The 27,362-nt window shown below is 35.7% G+C and overlaps 2 protein-coding genes across 2 annotated transcripts; both read left to right on the forward strand.

Annotated features, from left to right (window-relative positions):
- The first annotated feature begins 3,409 nt into the window (after positions 1-3,409).
- Positions 3,410-27,326, forward strand: LOC131440190 (uncharacterized). Its single transcript, XM_058611253.1, has 4 exons — positions 3,410-3,879; positions 7,072-7,467; positions 7,956-8,180; positions 26,361-27,326. Exons 1-4 carry the CDS (start codon positions 3,556-3,558, stop codon positions 26,568-26,570), a joined length of 1,155 nt encoding a protein of 384 aa, XP_058467236.1. The 5' UTR covers positions 3,410-3,555; the 3' UTR covers positions 26,571-27,326.
- Positions 12,572-26,353, forward strand: LOC131440192 (uncharacterized). The gene has a single exon (XM_058611254.1). It carries the CDS (start codon positions 22,157-22,159, stop codon positions 22,952-22,954), a length of 798 nt encoding a protein of 265 aa, XP_058467237.1. The 5' UTR covers positions 12,572-22,156; the 3' UTR covers positions 22,955-26,353.
- Positions 27,327-27,362: the final 36 nt, after the last annotated feature.

A 27,362-nucleotide genomic window follows, 5' to 3' on the forward strand; every position in this document is an offset into this window, starting at 1 on the left:
ATTTTGATCTAACCAAACGAAAAATATATTTGTTCCGGTTGAGTTTATTGTTAAAATAAACTAACTATATTTTACATATCAACCAAAGTTAAGTTAATGTTATCGGTAATGTCCTTGTTGACCCAATCCTGTTATATCTTTAAATCAAGAAAAAACTGGGTTAAATTTATCTATAATATATTTATTATTTGTATAAAGATACTACTAAGGTAGATTAACCGTGTTAGTTTTATTTCATATAAACCGGAACTATGTTTTCTCGCGCATATAAACCATAGCATGTTTGTCTCCCGCGGCAAGTATATTTTAGAAATTTGCATAACATTACATAACACATTTTCTTTACAAAAAATATTTGATGCAGGTTCTTTATTTTAACCGGACTGATGGAGCACCGAATCGTTTGGAAGCTATAAAAATTTAAAAAAACAGGGATTGACTGTGGTATGTGAATAATTCGATCGTGTAGCAACGGGAATGACGAAACGGTCAAATGTCTTAAAAAATTTCAAAATAAACATAACTGTTTTTTAGAAATTTTAAAAACAATATAAATCGAAATAAAAGTAGTATAAAATATAACCTTGTAAATAAGTTTGCAATAAATCGGTTTATTCTTAAAAGCATAAAAATGCATGATTCCAACAAACAATAGCTTTAGTTGAAACTGCTAAATTTAAGGTAATTTATTTCAACTAAAAAGTTTGTGAAATTGAAGCGCAACAATTCTTAACTTTATCAAAATTTTGTTCATTAATAACAGATTTTTCGAATTGAATTCACTGTTAAGTGAAATATTTGTTGTTTTTATCAAAATGTCGTTTAAAACAAACTAACCCACTGAGTAAAATTGATTATCATATTTTGTAGTTTCAAGCAGCAATTTTTTCTATAGCAAACCAGATTTTCTTTTGTCACTATTTCAACAAAAAAAAACCGTTGCGAGAAACCCATATTTGGTTATATTTAAAAAATTTTCTCTGTGTGTACCACATGGTTCAAGGAACCCCAACATTCGATAAAATTGTCTTCAAGTTTGACACAAGGATTATAAGCGATGTCCATTATGATTAAATCTGAGAACACCGACTATGACATGTAGATGGCGTTTTAGACGATTATCACAATATTGCTCGTTACTGTGACGATTAAATGAAGCAAAAAAACATTGTTCAAAACAAGCTACAGCACGCCAATTTGTTAAATATAAACGGTGAAAAAATACAACATGTAATCGAACACAACGGCTGAACTGTTCGGTAGATGTTTGATAGTTTAACAAAACAACAATATTTAAGAGAAATATTAATTTTTATGCTTGGGTCTAATAATATGGTCAGGGACTGTGGTAAACATTATTACGATCAGTTATTGTGGTTTAGTCTAAACCTAATCTAGAGGTTCTTTTCAGTTTTTTTTTTGCAGCATCGGTCAAAATGGCGGTTTGAGCTGCAAATTGTCAATTATGTCAAATGACCTTGACAGACTGACTAAAATCATCAACTGTAATCGGTACGGTCAAAGTGAGATACTCGATAGTTCAATGACCAAGTAGAAGTATAACGCATTTTGTTCTCTCTCTCTCATTCTCCTATTCCCTGTTGAAGCAAAATAATCCATGAGAGTACTAACATAAACATAAATTGATCAAGTTAATTGTTCTTTGTAAAAAGTCATCGGATTTCGGAGTTTATTGGTGTACATTAATTTAATTCAATGTTTATGCTGCTTGATTAATATTTAGTCACATCGTAATCAAGCAGTGACAGGAGAAATGAAGATAATATCAATCGCATCGGCAATCAATGAGCGTCCTGGTGAGTGTAATATCAAGAGAATTTAAGTTATGACAGATCGGCTCTCAGACACTCAATATATGATGATTGGTAGAGCCTGGTCGGCAGCAGTCCAGTGACATAAACTTTCCAATCTTCGTCGTGCAAAGTTGGTCGTTGATAGTGACATTTAGCAGCTCTGGTCAAATTAAGAAGAATATTTCCCTTTTTTGCATCGTCGCACTATACGACGGCTTTACATTTCAAACACTCATCAATCTTTAATTTCGGAACCGGAAGTCAGATCCAGATCAAATTTAGCAATTCTATAAAGAACCGCAAACCCTTTCGTTTAATTCTATGTTTAACAAAATCGGATCAGCCGTCGTGACGAAAAGTGAGTTAATTCCCTTTGGAATTGTTGACCACTATTTCTGATACTTCCAGAACCGGATTCCGAAAACCAGTATATCCGATGTGAGTTTGTGTGGTCTTCATCTTACAAGATTCTTAATCTAGAAGATTTAATTTACTAGTTTTAAAAAATTTTCATCTTCTTCCATGAAGGCAAACTTGAATTTGCAGTTCTTTCATTCATCACCCTGTAATTCCGGAACCGAAAGTCAGATCCATGTGGAATTAAAAAAAAGTGCTTCATTTGAGGTGAGTTTGTTAAAATCTGTTCAGCCACTTCGGTGAGTGAGTGCATGTTTTGTGCAATCTTTGTAATTCTGTAACCGGAAGTCAGATCCCTATCAAATTTAAAAAAAAATTGTATGGAACAATAGAACCTTTTATAGTGTGTATATTTTCCTCATATAGACAGACATTCTGCGTACTCGATGAACTGATTCGAATGGTTTATAAAACTCGGCCCTCCGGGCCTCGGTGAAAGTGTCGTTTTTCACACTAATTGCATAGCCTTTCTTTATGAGAAAGGCAAAAAGATAATGTTCGTTGAGTTTTTCGAAGTATATTTTGCAACTTTTCTTTTTGCATATTTCTCGATACAAAGTTTAAAACTATGGTTTCACTCAACTTCAACATGCTTTTCAAAATTGACGTTGAGTAATTCATTCTACCGAATCTTGAATTCCAATACTACGTTTACTATTGTAGTAAATCTATGTTTACACTATTCTTACTTGAGTCATTAGCAGTTCATCCAATGAAAAACATACACTCCTACCAACGACTACTAATTTCTTGCGGTTTCGTCTAAATACATTGGGTACTCTTCAGTGACACACCACATTTCGATAAGAACTATATTTCGACTTCGACACCTTAAAAACCTGCAATTAAAATTACTGTTATTAGTTATCTTTTCAGAACCAAGAAAAAAATGTTGGGTTGAGTAAATAAAATGATGCAATAATAACAATCCATTTAGAAATATCTCAATATATTCTTATTTGATGACATTTTACAATACTTTATCCTGTTGCATCAAAACTAGGATCACTCCTCTATGTGTTCTCCAACCCCGGATTTATCACGTGTTTGTAAACATTTCCACGTGCTTTTTCCTGAAAACATTGCACAGGAAAGACAGAAACATCACCATAAATCTATCTTTTCCGTTCCGATTATCCTTGTTGGGCATGCGCCACAACACTCCGACCAAAATCTCGAATATCGACCCGTTACTGTCGTTGAGAAAATTTTTCTCATCACTATCGTACGATTTGCTGCTACCTTGCAAAATTTATTTTTATTAATAACCAACATCGGCATCTGGTGGAATTAGTAGTGCTACATAAGTAGTGAAACAACAGAAATGTATTGTGGAATGAAGATAGCGTTTCTTTTTGGATTTTTACTGAGCAATGTCTGTGCTCACTACAGTGGGCCTTTTTTGTTCTGGGGGCTTGATGATTTGAAAGGCGTCGAAGTTTCGGCACTGGAAGAGCTAGATGATAAATTTCTACGCGACTTGTACTCGAATGCTGCTGCTGTGGTCGTTTTTCTTCGAAATGGCACAGCCAAACTGAACGATGATAACTTTCCTAGCTTCCGGAGGATCATCGAGAAACACCAATATGTTTACAGTCCACAGCAGGGACTGAACTCTAACCCGATGGACTACAATGTCAATGCTGAGGTAAATGAATTGTGCTTTTATATAATTAATATGTTTTCTATAATATTGGGAATTGACGATTCATGGTATTTAAACCTTTTATTCAATAGTATACGCATTTCTAAAAGTTACCGTGCTGCAAACGTTCGTTATCGTCAACTGAGTTTTTTTTTGTTCCAGTTATAAGATGTTTTTAATTGGAAGTGTAATTTTCATAAATAGGAGTATGACTTTCGATAAGAAGAAGTATTGATCCTTCTCCGAGTCACATGACATTGATAAAACAACCTGAGATACAGATTTTTCACTCCCCCGTGGTCCAGTATACAGTTAATCAACTTGTTTTTGTTTGCTTTGTTGAAGTTTCAATTTGTGTTGTGATGTGAAAAAGCATAGACCGAAACTACACATGCAGCTGCGAAATTCGACCATCTGTTTCGACATACTTCGCAGCCGATTCTTATTGTTACTGACTCTGAAAAGTAAGTTTCGTGGGCGGAGCTAGAACAGACGACGTCTGGCTTACGAGACAAGCGCCTTATCTCAACAATTGAATCAAGTCATATTTCGTAAAATAATTGTTCCGATCTTAATAAATCCAACGTGACGAAGGATTATGCTACGACTTGGAGCAATGTTAAACTCGATAGAATTAAGGAAAAAAAAACAAGACAACGGGAAATTTTGGCACTACATTCAATACCTATTTTTTCTTGTTAACACACTTCTCATCATACTCCTTTCGTACAGGACAGTTTCATGACAGTAACGAATCTGTAAGCGAAGCAATAAAATTCGAAAAATTCACACAATCAATCAACTAATACGAATGATAGTTGATATTCGGAAAGGTGAAAGAAGCATGCCCATTTTATTGGTATTCACGTCCTCCAGTTATATTTTACCCGCCTTTTTCTAAATCATATGTCCTTATATCGTGAGCCGATATAGATAAACCAAATTTATATCCTCTTTGCCATTTGGTAGAATGAATATTCACTTCCAGTGAAACTTTCGAGTGATCACGTTGTATCGTGTAAGTGCGGTGAAAATTCGAGTATTTGGCGAGAAAGAAAACATTTTTCTCGTACTTTGCCGACTCGGCGTCGCAACACTGCGAGGTATTTGTAGATCAGTGAAAAGAAAATCCGTTTGACTATAAACAAAAATGAACTGGATAATATAGCCTAAATTGTTATGTCATCGATTCGGTGTAATCTCAAGTTAGTTATATTATTCGTTCTACTATCCACCAAGTAGAACAAAATTATTGAAATTCTGCGACAATTGACATTTTTGCAGTTAACTCGAGGATAAAATATAAAATAGATAGAAATGATACAAACAATAATTTACTTCCCAATCCCAACGCGGTAGAAATTGTTAATTCAAGACCCTTCTTCTTCTTCTTCACTTCTGGTGGCGTCACCTCACTTGAGATGACGCCGATTGATGGCACAGCGATTTAGCTATATTGCCAGTTAGCTTTCGTTTATAGTCCAATGGACTTTCTTTTCACTGGACTACAAGTGAAACCCTCGCTATGTGACAACGTGAAGTCACCGAAGTACGGATGAAAATCCTTTCTTTCTCGCGAAATACTCGAATTTTCACCGCACTAACACGATACGACGTGTTCACTCGTTGAGGGTTTCACCGGAAGTGATTCAAGACCCTATCGTTCAAACATTGGGTAAGCAAAACAACAACAAAGCCTCACATATCATTGCTCAACCGGAGAAATATATTATATTTGATCGACTGGGAGAGGAATGAAGTTTTTGAGTACGAAATTGGATCACAAGGGATCAACTGACATGTGAACTTAATCGACCGTGCACAGTCAGATCAAATACCAAATTCTTTTCTAGCGAGAAGACTTCTGAGTTGTGTATCATAACATCCACAGTAGCTCAGTTAACAGAGCGATTTCCCCGTATTTGAGAAGACTGCGGACGAATTTATATCTCTCTGAAAGCTTATGAAACCAGATTTTGGATTTAATTATTTTCATTTTATCAGTCATAATTCCAGACTGTCTTTTCTTTGGGAATGGAGAAAAGTTCTGCATTAAGCGTGTTTTCTAATGGCGTATGTGGATAACACTATGCTTTTTTAAAAGCTCGCTCAAAAATAAATTTTTGAGTCATTTCTAGTTCTGGTTTCATTTCTTGTGTGAGAGACAAAAACGAAAATATTTTAAATCAAACGTTTTATTTGCGATTCTCAAGCGACGAAATTACGACAGAAATTGAGTTTTGGTGATAAAGATGTACATGACTGTGTTTATTATATTTGTTACTATTTGGTTCTATGGATCTGGATTCTAGACATGGAGTTAGATTGTGAATCTGAACTTCTGACAAAGACCTTGACTTAGATTCTGTACCTGGATTCTGCGCCAGAATTCTTATATTTACGTTTTGTATTAGACTCATCAGTGCGTAGCAGTTTATGTTGAACTGCTATCTCCGACCTGACGGTTCAACATAAATAAAAAAAATAATTTGTAAAATGGTTATGTGCACCTAGCATAAACTAGGGGGTAAAACCTTTTGCCCCTTGAACTTGCCAGAATTCTGTTTTCTGAACTTCTGACAGAGTTTCCGAAACTAAGCTTTGAGCTTATTTTGCACTTGGACTATGATTCTGGATTGGAATCTGGACTTGAGTTCTCTAGGATTCCTCAATTCTAAACTTGAACCTAAATTATTGACAGAAATTCTAAACCTAGACCAGGATTCTGAACAAGGACCCTGGATTTGGACTTGGACAAGGTTTCTGTATCTGAATACTGAATCTGGACATGGTTTTTGAACCAGATCTCTGACAGAGATTCTGAATCTGAGACAGAAATTTACACTGGGATACTGAGCATGGATTTAGATTCTAGACCCGAACCTGATTTCTTGGCTTGAGCTCTTGATGAAGGTTTTGGGTCTAAATCTGGAGCAGGATTCTGGAGCTGGATTCCGAATTCCAGACACTCAAGAAAATTTGACAGATGCGGGGAATGCACCAGAATCGTGAACATTCTGACCTTGGATCCAATCAAATAATTACCTATTTTCTCAAATGTTATAAAAAATTGACAACCAGATGGCAGCAGTTCACAGTATCTGTGGTTCGAATACTCACTGTACCATTATGGATACGGTACACTGTCGTATACTATAATTACCTACTCTAATATTTTTGATCTTCTCTTTGTAGATAATAAATCTGGTCGGATCACCCGCACAACAGGATGTAGAGCTTTCCGCACTGTACCGCGACTCGGTTGCCAATTACGGAGACCACAAAGTGTTGGGTATATTGGCTAACAGATGGGATGAGCCGCACCGCGCGCTGTACAAACGTGAAGCCAAATCGGATGACTCGGTTACCAGCACGACGACACCGGCTGGGCCAACGGATGAGCCTGAAATTGACGATGCTATTTACAACGTACCCGGAAAGGCTCTGATCTACATTACCTCGGCTCCGATTCTTACGATCAACAGCACCGAAGATGAGTACGTACTAAACAAACACACTGTGGCGACGTATGACGCAAGGGAGCGGGAAAGCAAGTTGATCGTTACGTTCAAGGTGGAGGACACGACCAAGGTAAGGGTCTATAAATTTATGACATTTTAGGAAAATTCTCCAAATCTTATTGAATTAGAAATTGGGAAGTGCAATTCCAATACCTACCCAATCAGTAAGCCTTTGCATTATGATCAGCATGATGTCACAGATAAGCTGCAATGATTTTATTATAATGGCTCTTAATTTTCAATGCATTATGATTGTTCATCATGCTGTTTGGTTTTCTTCTTTTATTGAGTACTTGACTTACAAATAACGGTTTGCATTAAAATCGGTATTCTCTTCGACCCTGAGAAACAGTAAAATTGGTAATGAAAATGGAAAGCGTGAGTTAAAGTAAACAAAAAAATCAGACCGAACTTGTCAATTTCCATCCTATCGTTTCAGCCAGGGAATTTTACCTCCAACTAATGGTTTTAATTGATGGGATGAATCGAAAAGCTGAAATGTTTGTACATGGGCACGATTGCTCTATTAACATATTTTTTTATCTGTACAATTTTCAGCTAACACTAAAGTTTCGCTTCGAAGTGGATTCCGGTTATTGGACTATGTCAAAAGTAGACGTCTTTTTGATTGATACCAAGAGCAAAGATGGCAGCAAGAGCGTTGACACTACGCTGGAAATCGACGGTGATGCTCCGTATGCTCCATTGGGATTTTCCTATTCCTGCTCGAGGCAGCTCGTGTTCCGCAATGGTTCGTCGGTACTCACATTGGAGAACATACAGGTAGGTGAACAGCAAAGTACAACGCCGATAGTATAATGTAACGTCAATAATGAAATCAATAGTGAATGATTATCGAGCAAGAAGAAATAATCCCCTATCGTACCATTGAAACCCTTACGCAGATAAACAAATTTTCGAACAACGAATTTTCATTCACCATCAATGCATCTATTGATTAGGTACTCCGATTGCAGCACCCAGTGCTCACTCCGCGAATGTTGGCCGCATGATTGAAGTACGATGAAAGTGCTACAATTATACTGACCGCGTGGCCCCGTGGCTTTACTAGGCACAGTGCCTTGCTATGAATGGTGTAAGATTCAAAACAGAAATAAATAACCCCTCTCGCCCTGTTTCAGTTCACTATTCCAACCAAACAACCATCCAACCGAAGTATTATCCACTTGTTGAAGAGGTACACTTGAGCGTGTTTTTAAGTGCCAAACAATTGCTTTACATTGCTAGATTGACCATTTGCTTTTGGGTATTTTGCACCAAATGATGAAGGCAGGACTGTGGGAATAATTTGCGCATGGTTATAGTTTCTGAAAAGTAGGCGAGTATCTGTGGTTACGTAAGGTTTGCACTGGGTAATTTAGGATGAACCATTTTGGGCCAACGATGAGTATTTTCTTCTGATTTGGATACTAAGGCTGAGAACCATTTGGCGGAAAATTTTAACGTAGTTAAAATCCAGACAACCAACTAGTTATGCACTCCATAGTCAAAAGTAATGCTTTGTGTCCAGATCCGGCAGATAATGTGGATAGTTGTCGAAAATTTCCTAAAGAAGTTTTCAAATTTGCCGTGTAAAACATTAGCGCATTTTGTATACTCGCCGATCTCGTGCACCATCGAAAAAATTCAAAACGTCTCGATTGCCACAAATTTAAGAGTTTCGAATTTGAATAGATAAATTTTTGCTGAAAATCTTACTTTGTAGTTTTTTTAAATTGATTTCATAACTAAGAATTGATTCCAAAATCATTCTTACTTACCTTACCTAACAGCTATAGGCCTGGGGTGTCCTTTGCTGTATCAACATACGTCTCCACATAACTCGGTCCATGGCTGCTTGTCGCCAGCCACTCAAGGCACGGATGCTTCTGAGATCACCCTCCACTTGATCGATCCACCTTGCTCGCTGCGCTCCTCTTCTTCTTGTACCAGTCGGATTAGATTCAAGAACCATTTTCACTGGGCTGTCGTCCGACATCCTTAGAGCAAATTCAGCAGCTGCAAGATTCATATGGGTGGTCTATAATGTAAATGAAACTGAAACAAACGTATCCCCAGCAATCCGTTTTAGTTTTATTTATTCGACCAGTTCCACTGTCAAATTTAAAACTGGTATACTCTGCCGTTCTATTTTTTTCCATATTTGAAACACAGATAAAACGCTGCTGGGGCTGCCAGTTTATTTTGTTATAATTTCTAGATTTAAATTTTAAAACTGACATAAATTATGCATCTAGAACTATAACACTCCTGAATATGCCCTTATGGTATGCCCAGCCCATCGTAGACGTCCGATTTTAGCTGTCCGTACGATAGGTGGTTCTCCTAGCAGCGATTTAAATTGTTGGAAAGATTTGCATTAGATCAGCCAGCAGATATCGATGAAATTGTTAATTTTGGAGCATGAATTATACAAGGTAAGTTTACCAAAGATAGAGATATGCTTTTGCATCTAATGTATAAAAGGGTTTCTTCCAGAGGCTGTGCGTTTCGCTCGTCTTCTTGCTGCAGAATAACACCGGTCCTGTTCAAACGAACGAAATTATACGGTTTAAAACGTAATTGAGAACAATGTTGCAAGATCGACTCAATATCGTTACATGTTTATCGTAACCTCACCGACAAAATTGATTTTAAATAAATGGTTAGATGACTATTTTGTGAAATACACACACGGAACGACCGAAGCTAGCTTTGCGCCTAATTAGTATTAGTGTTTTTGAATTGGTTGATTTTAACAACAATTTTAACAAAACAAATTTAATTGATTGATTATATCGTTTATTTATACCCTGCTTTAACCTAGTTACGGTCGTTCACCGGAAAAAGATTCAACAATATATTAGTTGGAATTCAGAATTTAATTTGCTGAAAAAAGTCTTGTTTTTAGAGAATGTGTTTAGTTGGCGAATATTCTGGACACAAACCAGCACAATTTCAATTCAGCACGAAATTCTCATTGACAACTGATTTTGTGATTAAAATCAGAAAATTCGACTCTATCTATCTGTCACCATCACTGCTGAAAGACAGCACAAAGCAAACAAAAATGAAATTTATTAGCCAAAAACTCTCGAGAAGTGTCAAAGCAAACCAATGCTTCAAAAAGCTATAAAGAATAGTCTTTTTGAAACTGCTTGCAAATTGTTTTGATTTTTTGATATTGTTTATTTATACTCGGCTTTGACCTGATTTTGGTCGTTCGCCGGTTGTTTAGATGTTTTTCTCATGTGTTAAAATATATCCATATTTAAATTTTTAAACCAGTATGTAAAAATGTCGTAAACTTTTAGGGGAATGAGTATTTACACTGGGGTTTCTTTTTACGTGTTATTTTTTGTGCGGTTTCTTTTCACGCGGATTTCCGAAGTTACGCGGTTTTTGCCATCAGCAAAAATTTCTTTCATTTTGCGTTCTTTTACCCTGAGTTACGTGGCCTCAAAGTCCCCAAGTCGATTTTCACAAAAAAATTTTTTGAAATTACACCAGATCTGAACGTTTCATTCATTCCTAAGATATTTGGCATAAAAAAAAATCTTTTCTTTGGTTTTGAGGTTTATTTTTACGCAGATTTCCGAGACAACGAGATTTTTTTTGCATGTTTTTTTTACACGGTTTGTATGCCCCGCATTAAAAGAGACATCAGTGTATTTAGAATCACTCTAATGTCAATAATCAGAAAATCAACTGATTTGTTCACCAAAATGCTGGTTTCGGTCTTTCCGTGTAAACACAATCTGGGTTTACCTGAAATTATAGGTAGTATTCCGAAAAAACTAGAGATGTATACAAAAAATCTTTTACGCAATGCAAATATTGAACTGCACGGAAAGATCGAAATCAGCATTTTGGCGAGCAAATTAGTTGATTTTTCGATTCAAATTACTTTTGCTAATTTAGATTTTTTAATGCTAATTTCCTTAATAATGATAAATTATTAGTTAAAAAGGCCATTTTTAATTGAACTGACCAATTAAACGTGCTGTTATTTCTGAGCAAAGGCGCACTCCATTTCCATTCAACTATTTTTTAGTTCAATTAAAAAAATAAAATGTTGTTTCCAACCAACATGAAGGGTTGAATTGGCATCTGCAATCTGCAGCTGTATGGCTCACTGTTACCGAAAAACCGTTAACAATGTAATGACTACTAGCCACTTGATGGCAAACTACTACCGTAAAGAACTTTGCAGTCGCGGTTGTTATTCTATATTGGCATACGATAGCGCCTTTCCGTGTTCTATTTATGGAAAAAGACAGAAACGAAACATAAACTTTTTTTTCATAACATTTTTCTTATATATCACTCTTTTCTTCATTCGACTCAGCAAAATCGACTCTCTCACAGAAAACATTGAATACTCGGAAAGCAAAAACCGAATACAAGTAGTACTCTGTACGGCGTAAAACATACCATGAAATTAGGCTGCCTATAATCAGAGTGACGATATCTCATTTGTAATCTTGGCAACAATTCAAAACCTTTAATCCGAAATGTTGGCAGTGTCATTAGCTTTATATTGTAATTGACAGGTCGTTTGCTTGTTTGGAATTGGAAGCTGTCATTCCAAACGAACAGTTGTCGTCACTCTGATTAAAGGCACTCTACATGAAATAACAAGAAGCCACAGAAAAGAGCAACCGCCTACTACGGGTATTCTACATAAACTGTGAAGGATCATATTTTCTGGTTCCAAAACTATTTACACAAGAATGAGCCATTTTTCGGACTTTGTGTCGGTTTTCTACAAAAGTCGGGTTGTTTTGAACTCGTTGAAGGATTTCTCCCTCGTTAAATTTTGTTCCTCGAAAATATCATATACGTTGATTTTTAGACTCTATAGGGATCTCCAGATGAGGGTTTTTCGTTAAACGTCAGTCTCCCCATATTAAATCTCATACAAACTTTAAACCACCTAAAACATAAAAATTTAAAATGTTGAAAAAATTGCCTTGCGTGTAGGGTGAACGGCGCACAACGCAGATCAGAAAAATGTCAATTTACCTCTTCTGATGTAAGAATATAACGTAGTTAGATCTTTGGGATAAGTTTACTGATCTAAATCGAATCGAGCAAATAAATCACTGCGATCTATTTTAATGTTGATGGAATTTCCTGCAAATGCGTATTTCTGGATTCCAAATCTGAATTTTGAACCTGGGTTCAGGACAGAGATTCTTGATTGGGATTCTGACCCTAAATTCTAGAACTGAATTCTGGATATGAATTCTGAAACTGAATTCTGGATCTGGACTCTACAACTAAATTCGTTCCTGGATTCTGAAACTTACCTCTATACCTGGATTCAAATACTAAATTCTGAAGCTGTATTCGGAAAAAGAGTTCTGGATTTGAATTACCTGGATTTGAAACTGAATTCTGGACCTTGATTCTAGAACTAAATTCTTATCTGAATTTTGCAATTGAATTCTGAATCTGGAAACTGGACCTAAATTCCGGACATGAATTTTTGTGTTCTGAACTTAGATTCTGGAACTGAATTCTGGACTTGAGTTTTTATTCTGAATTGCGGAACTGTATAATGAATATAAATTCAGGACTGAAACTGAATTCTGAAGCTGGAATTTAAAACTAAATTCTTACCTGGATTCTGAAATTGATTCCTGAAAATGAATTGTAGAGCTGAATTCTGGACCTGAATTCTGGAATTGAATTTTGAAACTGAACCTCGATTCGGAAGCGCAAATTTCGATCAAGATTATTAATGTGGGCCTGGGCCGATCGAATTTACGTGCTTATTTTGCACTGGCTCAAAAGCTATGATCAGTCAATAGGCTAGAATGATTTTTTTTTACTTTTTAAACGTTCTCAATAAAATTGTGCACAACGAGAGATATTCAAGGCCCCATTTACGTAAAAACCGCTGCTCCTGTCATGTAGTCAATACTTCCAGATCGTGAGTATTTGAATTCGTCTTCAAAAGCAAATTGCCAAATCGCACCACATTAGAACAAATCTTATAAGATGCACATAAATGGTGCCTCGTATTTCACACAAATTTATATTCAAGAACATGAAAAATTGTGGGATTTGAATATACATGGCTTGAAATCGAATGAAATAAAAAACAAAAGATCGAACAGCGCGGTTTGACCCAAGAACCACCAGATCACAAAACACGTCAGTTAATCGACTGAACCACAGTTGCATGTGTCTGAATAATGAACAAATGATAAACATAAAACCATAAAGCGTCACTTTATAGTCGAGTACAAATAACACTAGGAGCCTGTAAAATTTAGCACGAATGTAAAATTGCGTCATTTAACAAGTTAGGTTGTTATGAATCGTAACGTCTGTAGAAATATGTCACCTGAAAAATTCTAATTTTTTTCTGTACATATATTTTCGTAAATTGATATGTGAGAATTGATTTCGGATCCGTTTTGTATAACTCAAATGAAATAAATATGATATCACTCAGCATCCTGTAACACTGAAACCGGAGTTCAAATCGAAATTTAATAAAAATTTATGAGGCATAAACTCGGATATATATACATTTACTCGATGAACTAAATAAACGAACATTAAATTTACAGTTCAAAAGGATTTTTCCTTCTGGTATCAATTAGTCAAACATTTGATGAACATTTCGGTAATTTTTATGTCTCTGCCGTAGATAAATATGCTTTTTACCTTTTTTTTATATATATAAAAAATAGGTATAGAATTCGCTCAAATTTTAGAAAAATTTTCCGAGGCCCGGAGGGCCGAATGTCATATACCAATCGATTCAGCTCGACGAACTGAGCAAATGTCCGCGTGCGTGTGTGTGTGTGTGTGTGTGTGTGTGTGTGTGTGTGTGTGTGTGTGTGTGTGTGTGTGTGTGTGTGTGTGTGTGTGTGTGTGTGTGTGTGTCTGTATGTGTGTTGTCAACTAAGAGGTCGAGATCTAAGAGATGGCTGGACCGATTTTGATCAAACTAGTCGCAAATGAAAGGTCTCCCCGTCACCCTGAACGCTATTCAATGGTTTTGAGATCGGATGTTTACTTTTTGAGTTATACGAAGTTTTATGTCAAAATTTTCAGTTTTTTGACAGTATCTGTCACAATTGACCTTGAAAACAGAATATAGACTTAGATTCCGCAAGGTAATACCTATCCAACAAGCCATAGATTGTTAAAATCCGTCCATTTTTAACGGAGACATCGAAATTTTTGTGTAAGCGACTTTTTCCCCTATTCCAGCAGTAGAAGTTTTGAGCGTTGTCTGGCAAAGAAATGTTTGGGAGCAACATAAAACACGATTTTTTGTACTGTTACATACATTTATAGTACCCAAAAGACTGTGTACAGCATGATATTTTGCCTCGGACCGATTTTAGCACGGTTCGTTTTTGGCAACATAATCATTTGAATATGCCATATGAAAACCAGATGATGGCATAATTTTTGAGTTGAAAGCAATTCCATAATTATATTGATTTAAACTACTTACAGCAATAAATGCTGGAAGGACATAACAGCCATATACCATTCGAATCAGTTCGTCGAGATCAGCAAATGCGTGTGTGACAAATAATTTCACTCAATTTTTTTCGGAGATGACTCAACCGTTTTCTACAAACTCAGATTCATATGAAAAGTCGTATACTCCCAAACAAGGTTCTTGAATTATGTTTGGTTCGGACCTCTGGTTCCGGAATTACAGGATGATATGAGAAACGAAATTAAAACTGTGTAACTCATTTTTCTCGTAGATGGCTGAACCGATCTAAGATTCAAATGAAATCTAAGAATCATCTAAGATTCAAATGAAAAGTTTTAGGATTCTATAAAACAGCTTGTTTTTCAGTCAGATCCAACTTCCGGTTTCGGAGATACTGGGTGATTAGTATAAAAATGTCTATTTTACATTTTTTATATCGGGTTAGCAGATTTGGATAGTCGATAACCAAATAAACTTATTTCATTTTTGGTTGTATTTATTTTTTGTTTCGGAAGGCATCCAAAAATTCAATTCGCAATACGATTCCTCAAAGATGTCTACATAAATTTTCAAACATTTTGAAACAAATGTAAACTATAAAGCTACTCAGGTGAACTTGTTTGACTTCGGCTACATCGAATTTCGAGTGCCGGTTCCAGTATCGAATCGTTTCTCAAAACTCAATCGTTTTCTCAAAAAAAAAAACCAAATCGAATTTCAGAAACAAAAGTTCAAATTGAAATAAATCCAATTTTATCAAATTCTGACTTCCGATTCTGGAATTGTAGGATGATGAATTTTTAAAATTCAAAGCGATATAGAAGATGACAATCCAGAAAAGCTTTAAAGTTGGACTCAAATATTGCAATTTATTCGTCATATGGCCATACGAATCGGTTTGGGTTATGCTGGTTCTTGAAATTATTTCGACATATTATGGAATGATTGTTACACTTCTAGATTCAAATTCGATCTTATTTGCAGTTTTGACATTACAGAGTAATGAGTGATTAAAATCTCAAATTGTCACTTAAAATGACGGACATTAGAATAATGTCATGAAAACTGAAACACCGAAGAATATTCATACAAAAAACACATGCGGATTGATAAAAAAAGGTATCATCTCACTGCTAGGTGGATTAAGCACGTTTTTATTATTGTCTTTTAATGTTGTTATTGTCAGATAATGTTGTTTTCTATGAAACATACACGATGGAATCAGGAATTTCTCATATATTCACCTAATCTTCAATAGGATGCTGATTGTTTGCATCAAAAGCCGACAATCAAAACGTAAGACCGACTACGTACACAGGAAAAGTATTTTTTCACACCTTTTAACAATCAAGTCGCAACTGGTAGGAGACTTGGTGTAGCACGTATCGTGACATAACGTAATTTTTCGTCTTGACTTACAAAAAAACAGACATGACAGTACGCCCATATAAATGAAGAATTATTCACGCGTTTGATTAACAAAGACGACTGCTCGTTACATGAGGCGTCTGCCGTCGGCCTCAGGCGCATCTCCGGAATGTTGGTACCTAGCTTTTATGATGCCTTTTTTGCATCAATAGGTGCAAAATTTGAATAAATCATGACGAGCATGGTGCGAAGTGTATTCGAATTGCCAGTTTCTTTCGGAGAAATGCACAGCATGATTAGTGCGTTAATAGCTTCCATAATGGAAGATGATCAGCTTGAACATACGAAGCGTACTACAAAAAATAACATTATATGGTGATGCCACTAGTCATCGGGGTGACAAGAGCATCGTTGCTTTTTGGTATACAAAGATAATGACAATTCGAAAGTTTGGCAATGATAAACAGAAATGATGATCTAAATATTCGGAAACGAATTTTTAGGATAAAGTTTGTATTATATAACTACTAGAATTCCTAGAAAAAAATAGCGATGAAACTCTACCCTTACACATGACAATCATGTTTAGGTACAATCTTATAACGAAAACAAATGAATTGCGAAAGCAACGGACATCCCAGTGATAATAATCAAATTCCCACATAATTCAAAAAAATTGTTCTATACAAATTAATAGTTATAACCAGAAAACGAAAAGCTCTACTCTAGAACGTTGCTCTTCTTCAACAAAAAGGTTAGGTTGTACTAATTCTTGTGTTGTGGGCATGCTATACCACCTGGATAGTAGAGATATGGATATGTAATTATCATAGATGATGAAGAAGCAGAGGTGATGGTTCGCAGTACGATGTAACCATGGTATGCTCATGATGTGCTTGGTGAAGATACATACCATCACGATTGCTATCTTCTCCTGAGACCATGACATGGCTCATCACCCCACAGCGGGTCATATGTTTATATGAGTGATCTCTTACGTGACTCATTGCGCGATTAACTGTGCTATTAGTGTTTTGTTCATGAGTATGGCTTCCAAATATTGCATTGAAATGTTTGAAGAAGATACGTGATTGTAGTTTTTGCTGACTGCATCACAATTTTTTTTGTAAATATCATTACGGTCAGTGAGTCTTCGGTCTGACAGAAAGACTAATTCAAAATCTTTCTAGCAATCAATAAAGACGTTCTTCATCGTCATCTGTCAAAATTTCATGTCATTCGATTTATTACTGTATTGATTATTGTGCTTTTAGTAACGCTACTCTTGTAAAATTAGATACGATAATCCATTACAATGAGAGCACTTCCTTTCTAGCTTTGTAATTTTCTTGAACTGAGATCCAGTTTCTGAATTTTATAAATCGGTTCTTTTTGGAACATTTCGATTGGTTCAGGTTCAGAGCTCAGTTCCAGTTACAGTATCAATAATTTAGTAAAGTATTAAATCAATTACGGGACATTCGCAGAGACAGTTTCCCTTCAAAGAAGATCGATTGCATCATTCTGCTGCTGGTTGTTTGCATTGGAGCAAAATACAACGAAAAGTGGACAGCAATGGGGAACATTATGCATAATCAGCCATTCTAATGGCTCCAAATGTTATCTAAAGAACTATAAAGATGTCTTGTTTGCAAATCCGAGATTAAAACCATCAGTGTATAGCAAATCTAGAATAATTTGATTAGCTTTGTGCAATTTTCGCAGTGCAAAATTCGGGTGGTCTAATTACTCATGCGTAGTTCAGCCTATCTTAACAATGTGATTCTATACCTGCCCTGTGCTTTGTATCTAAACGTGAATCATCTTGCGCTGGTGCATTATGAGCCTATATTGGCCCTTTTCTTATTTCGCTTCACCCTAGCTGCTGCTCACTATTGTACAGTCGCGCGTAGTTAAATTGATATTTCATAAATGTGCACGAAAATACTAACTGTTAAAGAACGATTCTCAACGTAACACTATCATCACCTTTTCAATTTGTAAACAGTTATGTCAAGTTAATATAGATTTAAATGTGCAACCTTGCACGCTATACAAAATTGAACAAAGCACGCTGTATGCTAGGCGGTGGCGTATTCTTCTTCCGTACCAGCACGTACCGATGCGTACCGGTTTTGCATCATTTTGTATGACAGTTTGAAAATTTTGATACTCAATGCCCTATAATTTCGGAACTGGAAGCCGGATCTGGATGAAATTGCAAGTTTATCTACCCATTAACTAACAGGATCTGCCAACTAGATGAATTTAGCAATAAATTTTATAAAAATGTGTACCTCATTTCGCCATCGCTTGTGAAAAAATACTCGATATTGATAATTTTCACTAATCGCTCTGTAATACCGGAACCGGATGTCGGATCTGGATCAACTTTTCGAGGAATTTTTAAAGAATTTCAAGATTTTTCATTTGCGTCTTAGAAAAGTGAGTGACAATTTGTTAGTGTAAAAGTCAGGCGAAGCAATTTCAGTACACTAAGTGCTAGAGAAAAGAACAATGCTAACCAAGGTAAGTCTTTTTATTGGTTTCCGGGAAATCTCAACAATTTCTGCTTGAATTCTAACAAGAACTTGTCATTTGCTTGTTCTATATATCCGGAAAGTTTGACGATTTAAAGTTATGTTTTCAATTATATAAAATGTATAAAATTTAGTTAACCAAAAAATCAGAGAAGAGGAAAACGAATTGACAATTTAGTTCGCTTTTTCTCACTGAATTCCAACAGATTTCCTAACCAATGGGCGATTTATCGTTGTGTTTCACAGCTAGAGGCGTACGTGTGCGAGGATGATGATTGCAAGTTTATCTGTCAAAATACTGATTTACAACGTCATTTGTTCAAGCGAAACGTTATTTTAGTGTGAGAAAAATCATTTTCCACCTCTGTTATTTTTGCACCACCAAAAATTCTTTTTTATACGATGAAAATTTTCAATTCTAATTGTAGCATGGGAGAAAATGTTATGTTGATCATGATGATTTTATTCTTCGCGTACGTCATGAAATGTTAAATGAAGAACCGTACAGATGCGCCAACCGAACCAAATATGCGATACTATTGGCGTATTGTCTCAAAACTGAAATGTAGAGGCGCTGCTTGTTTAGAGATGATACTTTCAGCAAGAGCTGTCAAATCGGTAGGAAAATTTCTAATTACTCCACCTTTTCAACGATTTCTTATGAAAACGGGCAAATTCATTTGAAAAATCATAGTAAAAGTTCAAGAAAAAGCTTTTACTCTGAGGTAGTAATGTTGATCTTAGTTCATTGTGCGAAATCTACCGTTTATTCAGAAAAGAGCATACCTGGAGTTGGGATCGTTGTGATAGAAAGTCTTTTTAGCAAACACGCAGCATTCATATGTGTATAATCTCGCTTAAAGCTAATGAGTTTTATTAATATTTTTGTGTATAATTCAATGAAATGAGAACTTACATTTAAGCTAACCTCACTTTACCGCGAATTCCCAACAATCGTAATTATAACTGCACTTATTTTACTGTATATAATAATTCATTTATTCTTGTTCACTTTAATAACCTTACTTGCAACTCAAATGTAGTAATACTAATACGCCTGAATATCTTCAAATTTATTTAATCAATTCCGTAATTTAATTATCCACAAATAATCGCACGAGCACTTCACATGTCTACCATTTACGTTTGACATTTCAGATTTGCCTTCAACGGAAGTATTCTTTATAACAGGTTGTGTCGAGAGGGGATCTCCGATGGTTGTATTACTTCGCAACACCTGGAAATAACAAATAAAGTATCCAAAATAAATAGTACTCGATCGCTATACATTTTAGTACTCGAGAAATCAACATTACACTGGTTTCTGTTTAAAAAAATGATCCGAAAAAACCTAACCTTACCCAATTTCACACATTTCTGAAGATTTTCCATGTTTAATCGTAGTTTACACTAAAAAAAAGTAGTAAAAATTGAAATCGATTTTCTTTTTTGGAAACTTTATCTGAGTGTACTTTTGTTGCTGATATCTATTTGTACTATTGAATAAACGATAAAAATGTAGCAAATCACTACTGCCGATATGAAAATTTCCGAAAGAATCCTCCTTTTCTTGGTTCCATTTTTCACTGGCAGGTGTCGCTACTGGTAATTCAGCTTTGCGACAATGTGCCAATAGAACTAAATCATAAGGCGGTAAAACACCATTTCTCATCATTCCCACATTGTCGCAAAGCTGATTTACCGGTAGCGACACCTGCCAATGAAATATGGAACCAAGAAAAGGAGGATTCTTACGAAAATTCGGCATTTGCAACATTTTTATCGTTGAATCAATAGTACAAATAAATATCAGCAATAAAAGTACACTCGGAGTAGAAGAAAATCGATGCCAAAGTGATTACTACTACTTTTTTAGTGTAAACTACGATTAAACATGGAAAATCTTCAGAAATGGGTGAAATTGAGTAAGGTTAGGTTTTTTTGGAACAACATTTTTTTTTAACAGAAACCAGTGTAATGTTGATTTCTCGAGTACTAGAATGTATAGCGATCGAGTACCATTTATTTTGGAAACTTTATTTGTTATTTCTAGGTATTTGAAAAATGGTATCAAACCAAGTTTAATGCTCCATTCTGAATGAACGGTAGATTTCGAACAATGAATTAAGATCAACATTACCACTTCAGAGTAAAAACTCTTTTTTCAACTTCTACTATGATTTTTCAAATGAATTTGCCCGTTTTGATAAGAAATCGTTGAAAAGGTGGAGTAATTAAAAATTTTCCTAACGATTTGACAGCTCTTGCTAAAAGTATCATCTCTAAACAAGCAGCGCCTCTACATTTTAGTTTTGCGACAATGTGCCAATAGTGTTCAAAACATCCTCAACCGAGCCGAAACAAATTCCGGAGCTCGATATTTTTTTTACATATCATCTTATAAAATCACAAATGATTACACAAAATAAAAGAACATTATTTTTTTTACATTTTCAAATTAACAGTTCTTGTAACAGATCCTGAAATTCTGCAATATAATTGAAATTATATGAGTTCCCTTAAGGGCCCGTGTATAATTCAATCATCATCCTATGAAAGGTTCAAAGAATAAAACTTAGATGGTAAGGTAAAATTAGTTTTGCGTTATATAGTGATTTTCACTGTCGGCTAGAAAAGATTGCGATGCGATAAGATAGCGACAAAATGCCGCAAAGATAGCGAAACTGTCATTCGCATCGATTCAACCCCTTCGAGACCACAAGCCAGAAAAAAATATTTTTTAAATTGACCGTTACAATGACTAAATTTTTATTTATTATTAAGAAAACTTCAGTCATAATGAATTCATTTTGATAATGTGATCTGCCATCGGCTACAACTTGCACGGATTTTTTTAAGCGTGCTATTTATTTGACATAATGGTTATTTTGTGCTTAGTATGTGTCCTTTTTATTCATACTTTGTTTCCGACCGTGACATTCAAACTCGGTTAAGATATCAACAAGAAGAAAATTTGAATATTTAAATGGAGCCAATACCGGAAATGGATGGATTATTTTTTGATTTCGTAGAAGAAGAACACAATGATCGTTGCATTGTGGTCGATAATTCTACTTCCGGACCGTGTTTTGAAGATGGTGATGAACCTGCAAACTTGATGGATGAAAGTCTTCATACTAAAGCAAATCTCGAGGAATGGTTGCAGTTTGAAGACGAACCAGTTGAAGAACTAGTGAAGCTACCGAGATTCGAGAACACTTTAGAAGTGCATGTGAGGCTGTACAAACAAAAAAAAAATCGGAGTCAGTGAAACTATACACGATCTTTGCGGATGATATTGAAGAATACTTTAAAAAGGTAAAACTAACTTTTGAATAAATATAGTGTTAAGCTTAGATTTATAATTTCTACCAGGTATGGCGAATTTGCTCGAAATATGCAAAAAAGAGGTAGTTTATCAGTCTCCTCGTGATGGTTCAACAGGCGTGGCTGAGTGGGCATCTCATGAACCATGTTACGCAGACAAGAATAGATTTATTTTGTTCCAAGACAAGTCTTCTAAAAAGTCGTATAATTTTGATGATTTAACTGAACAACTTCTGTTGAAATGGCGCTCTAAAGCTATATTCGTGATAGTTTATCCTTATACCACAAACATTATCAGTCAAAAAGATTTCGATTTTGTGAAAACGAACCTTATCGATGCAGGTTCGAAAGATCGATCAGGTGCTGATTCGACGTGCAGTCTAATGTCCTTGGTTGCAAAATTAAAAAGAATACACGGCAGCAGATATGATGCAACAGAGAGTGTCTATCTACAATGGGCTAACTTTATCCAACATGCTCCTGGTCATAAAAGAGAGCAATTGATGGAAGATGAACCACCAGAGCAATATAAATGTCTCTTTAAAAATATCGATGGGCCAGCCAATACCAAACGACTAAACACCATCAGACAAAATGATGGTATGGCTGAAAACGTAATGGATCGAGCAAAGTCAGATATTGCGTCATTGAGATCATTTTATGACGCAATTGTTGATGCTGTCAAAACATTTGGAGAAAAATTATCTGAAATCGAAATTCGTATGGAAGAAAGACATTGTATGCTGGAAATGATTCAAGAATCTGTTACCGTATCAGAAGACGAATTTTCTCAATCAATTGCAGCTGAAATTACAGATATGCCAGATGTTGATCATGATGATAACTAATGATAACTACTAATTATTTTGTTTGCACTTTTATTATCCTTATTCTTCAATTATAATTCACGAAATGAAAATAAATATGCTATTCGTTACCAGTATTGTGCTCATTCATTGGACCGGTTGAATCGAATGTTCCTCCTGCAAAATAACCACATTTTCTGAATAGGTTTGTTGATCTGTAACTGCGAAATCGAACCAATGTTACGTTTACTGCATGCTTAACATCTATTGAACTATCGAAACATTTCCGAATCCAACGTTTCATCAATCCGAATATTATTTCGATTGGGTTTAACATAGGACAATAAGGCGGCAGGAAAATAATTAGTATGCCCAAAGACCGAAAATATCGAACTATATTCGAATCTAAATGAATTTTAGCACCATCCATTATCCATACAGAATGTTGCCCTGGGAAAGTTTGCACTTTACCATCTAATGCAAATCTTCTGCAGGTTTCAAAAAACGATCTTCGAGTAAATGTTCCATCTGTGCTGCTCGCTTCCAAAATTCCATTTTGCCCAAGAAAGCACAGTAAGGAAACACGAGGCCTTCTACGAAATTCCCCTTTCACAACAACTGGCTTCCCTTTAGGGCCGTACCCCATGTTTCGAAATAAATCTCGGTTGTCAATACTCACTTCGTCTGCAACTGCACTCTTTCGTATTTGAATTGCACGACGTTCTAATACTTTGCGGGTGAATCTCACGCTCTTTAGAATGCGACTTATAGTTGCTATACTGATATATTTTCCAAACGTTCTCTTGTATATTTTCTGAGTTTCATATAAATACAGTGTTGGTTGGCAGTTGTATAGGTATTTTATCCATTCCTTTGTTTCTTCGCCAAACTTTGCACTACCTTCCTTAGAAACTCCCGATAAATATCCATGTTCCTCATATTCGTTGATCCATTTTTTAATTGTACTGTCATGTTTCCCGTAAATGACAGCCAGTTGATGTATCGATAATGCTTTATGATAGTATCCGTACAGACAATAATATTTTGTATTAATCGACGCCTTAGTCTTCAAAACCTCGTGCTTTATTCGAAACATTGTCGATTTATCTATAAAAATAAATTATTACAAAAAATCGTAAATCGTCCTCTCTAAAAAGTTGATCATTTTTGACAGAGGAGGAATATTACCAGTTAAAACTGCAATTGACCTCAATCCACCAGCCGATATTTTTTGTGGCTCTAATGTTAGGTAATTTCAATACAACAGACAGCGAAGGGGTTAAACCAACAGTCCAATATTCTGGCAGAGATGCCAAGTAAAATTTTCGGCGTCTGCGTACTAGAAATGCTCCTATGCGAGCTCAAAATTCAAAAGTGTGACGAGAAAAACCAAACAAAACCCTTAGAGTGATAGCAAAAGTCATTAAATTGGACGATTGTTTATAAAAACTTCGAAAATCTGCAAAAAAGTCTGCTTAATTGCAAAGTCTGCTAACAAACTAAATTGCAAATTTACATACCATTCTGTAAACCTGGCATCTGTGCTTCTGACGCTCATTATTTCGCTATTCTGCGACGATTCCGTCGCATTCTATGTCCAGCTGAAAACCACTATATTGCCAATAACATTGTCGCAAAGCTGAATTACAGGTAGCGACACCTGCCAATGAAAAATGGAACCAAGAAAATGAGGATTCTTCCGAAAATTTTCATATCGTCAGTAGTGATTTGCAACGATTTTTTTGTTTATTCAATAGTACTAATAGATATCAGCAATGAAAAAAAACTCGGAGTAGATGAAAATCGATTTCAAAACGATGACTACTACTTTTTTTAGTGTAAACTACGATTAAACATGGAAAATCATTAGAAATATGTAAAATTGGGTAAGGTTAGGTTTTTTCGGACCAGCAGTCTGTTGAAACAGAAAGGCCAAATTCCACAAAAAGGAATGTAATGCCAGGACTTTGCTTTTTATGTTTTTAAACAGAAACCAGTGCAATAATGATTTCTCGAGTACTAGAATGTTTTGCGATCGAGTACCATTTATTTTATATATTTTATTTGTTATTTCCGGGCATTTGAAAAATGGTATTGAACCAAGTATAATGCTCAATTCTAAATAAACGTTATTTTTCACACAATAAATTATTATTTTTCAAATGAATTTGCCCGTTTTCATGGGAAATCGTTAAAAAGGTTAAGTAATTAAAAATTTTCCTACCGATTTGACAGCTCTTGCTGAAAGTATCATCTCTAAACAAGCAGTGCTTCTACATGTCATTGCAGCGTCATTGTGCCAATCGGTTGTAGGCGAAATTCGTTTGTAATTGGTTGCTGCACTGGAGCCCGCATTTATTCGGATTTAATGCTAGATACCTCATGGAATTCAGAATGAACATTTTTCGCCCACTCGAATTCAATCCGAACTGATAATGTGGGAATTTAAGTGTAATTAGAGCAACCTTTCCCACATCATAAGTTCGAAATGAATTTCGAATCAAATCCGAGTGGGCGAAAAATGTTCATTTATAATTCGGATTTCCATGTGGAATTCAGTATGAAATTCGAATCAATGCGGACTCCTGTGCAGCAACCGATTACAAACGAATTTCGCCTACAACCGATTGGCACAATGACGCTACAATGAAATGTAGAGGCGCTGCTTGTTTAGAGGTGATACTCTCAGCAACCGATCCCGAGTATACTTTGCCTTCAACCGATTGGTTCGGAAATCTGTCCGAATTGAGTGAGAAAGGCGAACTTAATTGTCCATTCGTGAAGAAAACAGGAAAAATCAGAGAAGAGATTTTCTCAGTTTTCTTGCTGAATATTAGTCCAATTCGGAATGAAATTTTTTTATAATAGAAAATAGAAATTCAAGTTTTCATTTTTTTCTGTATATATAGAACTAGTAAATGACCAGTTCTTTCTAGATTTGCAGCATGATTTTTTTGAATTTGAAGGAAACCAACAAATAAGCCTAACTTATTTGACATTACTCATTCCTCTAGCTGGAGTGTAATAAAATGGTGTCGCCTAACTTTCACACTAACACATTTATAATGTGAGCGAAAATTAACGACACTGTCAATTGGGTTGATCGATCACTCAGAAACGTGCAGTCGAGTAAGAATTTATTACTCAATCCGTCTTTGAGACAATGTGCTTTCCTGCTCCACCAGTGTAGAAAACTAAAACATCATAAATTTTCAAGGTAGTCTATCCAAATGATTGGAAGTATAAAACATAATCTTTCCCTGATATTTTATATTCAAATTTCTCTACAGATACGATCCTGTTTTGACCAAAAATTCACATGGACCGTAAATTATATAGCAGCAGAATATGACTATGACATTCTTGTCTGTTCCGTTTTCGAGTGGCATTCCAGTTGCACTATAGTCTTACTTTTCTCACTAACCTTCCCTTACCTTTCGTACCACAGGTTCAACCAGCGTTGGAGGGAGGTACCAAGTTCGGCAGCGCCTGGGACTGCATTGGTTTTACCACCGGCCCGATTTGGTCCGGTTTGTTTATCACGACGTTCATGGCGGTCGGCTTATCGATTGCCATCTGCGCAATACTGGATATTAAACCACCGAACCGGTTCGAGTCCCGCACAGGAAAGCAACTGACATTCACCGTTCAAGAGTAAGCACGTCGGGATAGCCTAAAACAAGCCTCGGTACGTATGCCCCCGAGGCCTGGTGACACTATCAGCACCGGAGCCGGGGTCTGAGATTCGGTCACTATCCAGACGATAACTCTACCATCCCCAGCTTTCGCCATCATTCATTTCGCATCTATTGTGAACCGGTAGTCTAATGAAGCATGACCGGAATAAACCGAATAAACAGCAGTATGTGGTAGTCAACCTTTAGTGCATAAAACGATCAGAGAAAAAAAAAACAAATAAAATTAGTCATTAAGTCAAGAGTTGATCATCACTTGAACCTAAGGGGTCTACTATGCGTTAAATGATTAATAAAAAGAAAAAAGACAAACTGCACTTTCTTATTAGGTTTTCCAATCTGGAGAAATGCATGTCCAAACGACACATATTTATATATGTAAGTTTCTGGCATCAGTTGTAACGGCAGCATTTTTATCTCGATGTTACACACCTCTAATTACGGTAGCTCATTTGCAATCGTCGTTATTCCGACGGGTGAAACTTTAACGATACTAAAGTTCATCGGTTTATTACCACTTGATAGTGTCTCGTTTTGTGTGCGATTAAGCGTTAAGCCATCTACGGATAGTTCGGTTAAAAGAAAGAAATAATAAATTATGATTCGACCCAACATTTCTCGAACAAGTGATTGATTAGACATTTGCAGCTTACCATCATGAACCGTGTGTTGTTTAGTTAATGAAATAATAAATTGTAATTTGCGAAAACAGAAAATAAGTTGTCTATTCAAATTGTGTTCCGAAAACCAGATTA

This window comes from Malaya genurostris, chromosome 1 (assembly GCF_030247185.1).
Source record: "Malaya genurostris strain Urasoe2022 chromosome 1, Malgen_1.1, whole genome shotgun sequence".
In the NCBI taxonomy this organism is placed as follows: Eukaryota; Metazoa; Arthropoda; class Insecta; order Diptera; family Culicidae; genus Malaya; species Malaya genurostris.

Bases quoted from the DNA above. Each gene is read 5' to 3' on its own strand.
- LOC131440192 (XM_058611254.1), top strand. From the start codon at position 22,157: ATGGCGAATTTGCTCGAAATATGCAAAAAAGAGGTAGTTTATCAGTCT.
- LOC131440190 (XM_058611253.1), top strand. From the start codon at position 3,556: ATGTATTGTGGAATGAAGATAGCGTTTCTTTTTGGATTTTTACTGAGC. The intron at 7,468-7,955 runs GTAAGGGTCTAT...TACAATTTTCAG, and splicing joins AGGTGGAGGACACGACCAAG to CTAACACTAAAGTTTCGCTT. The intron at 8,181-26,360 runs GTAGGTGAACAG...TTCGTACCACAG, and splicing joins TCACATTGGAGAACATACAG to GTTCAACCAGCGTTGGAGGG.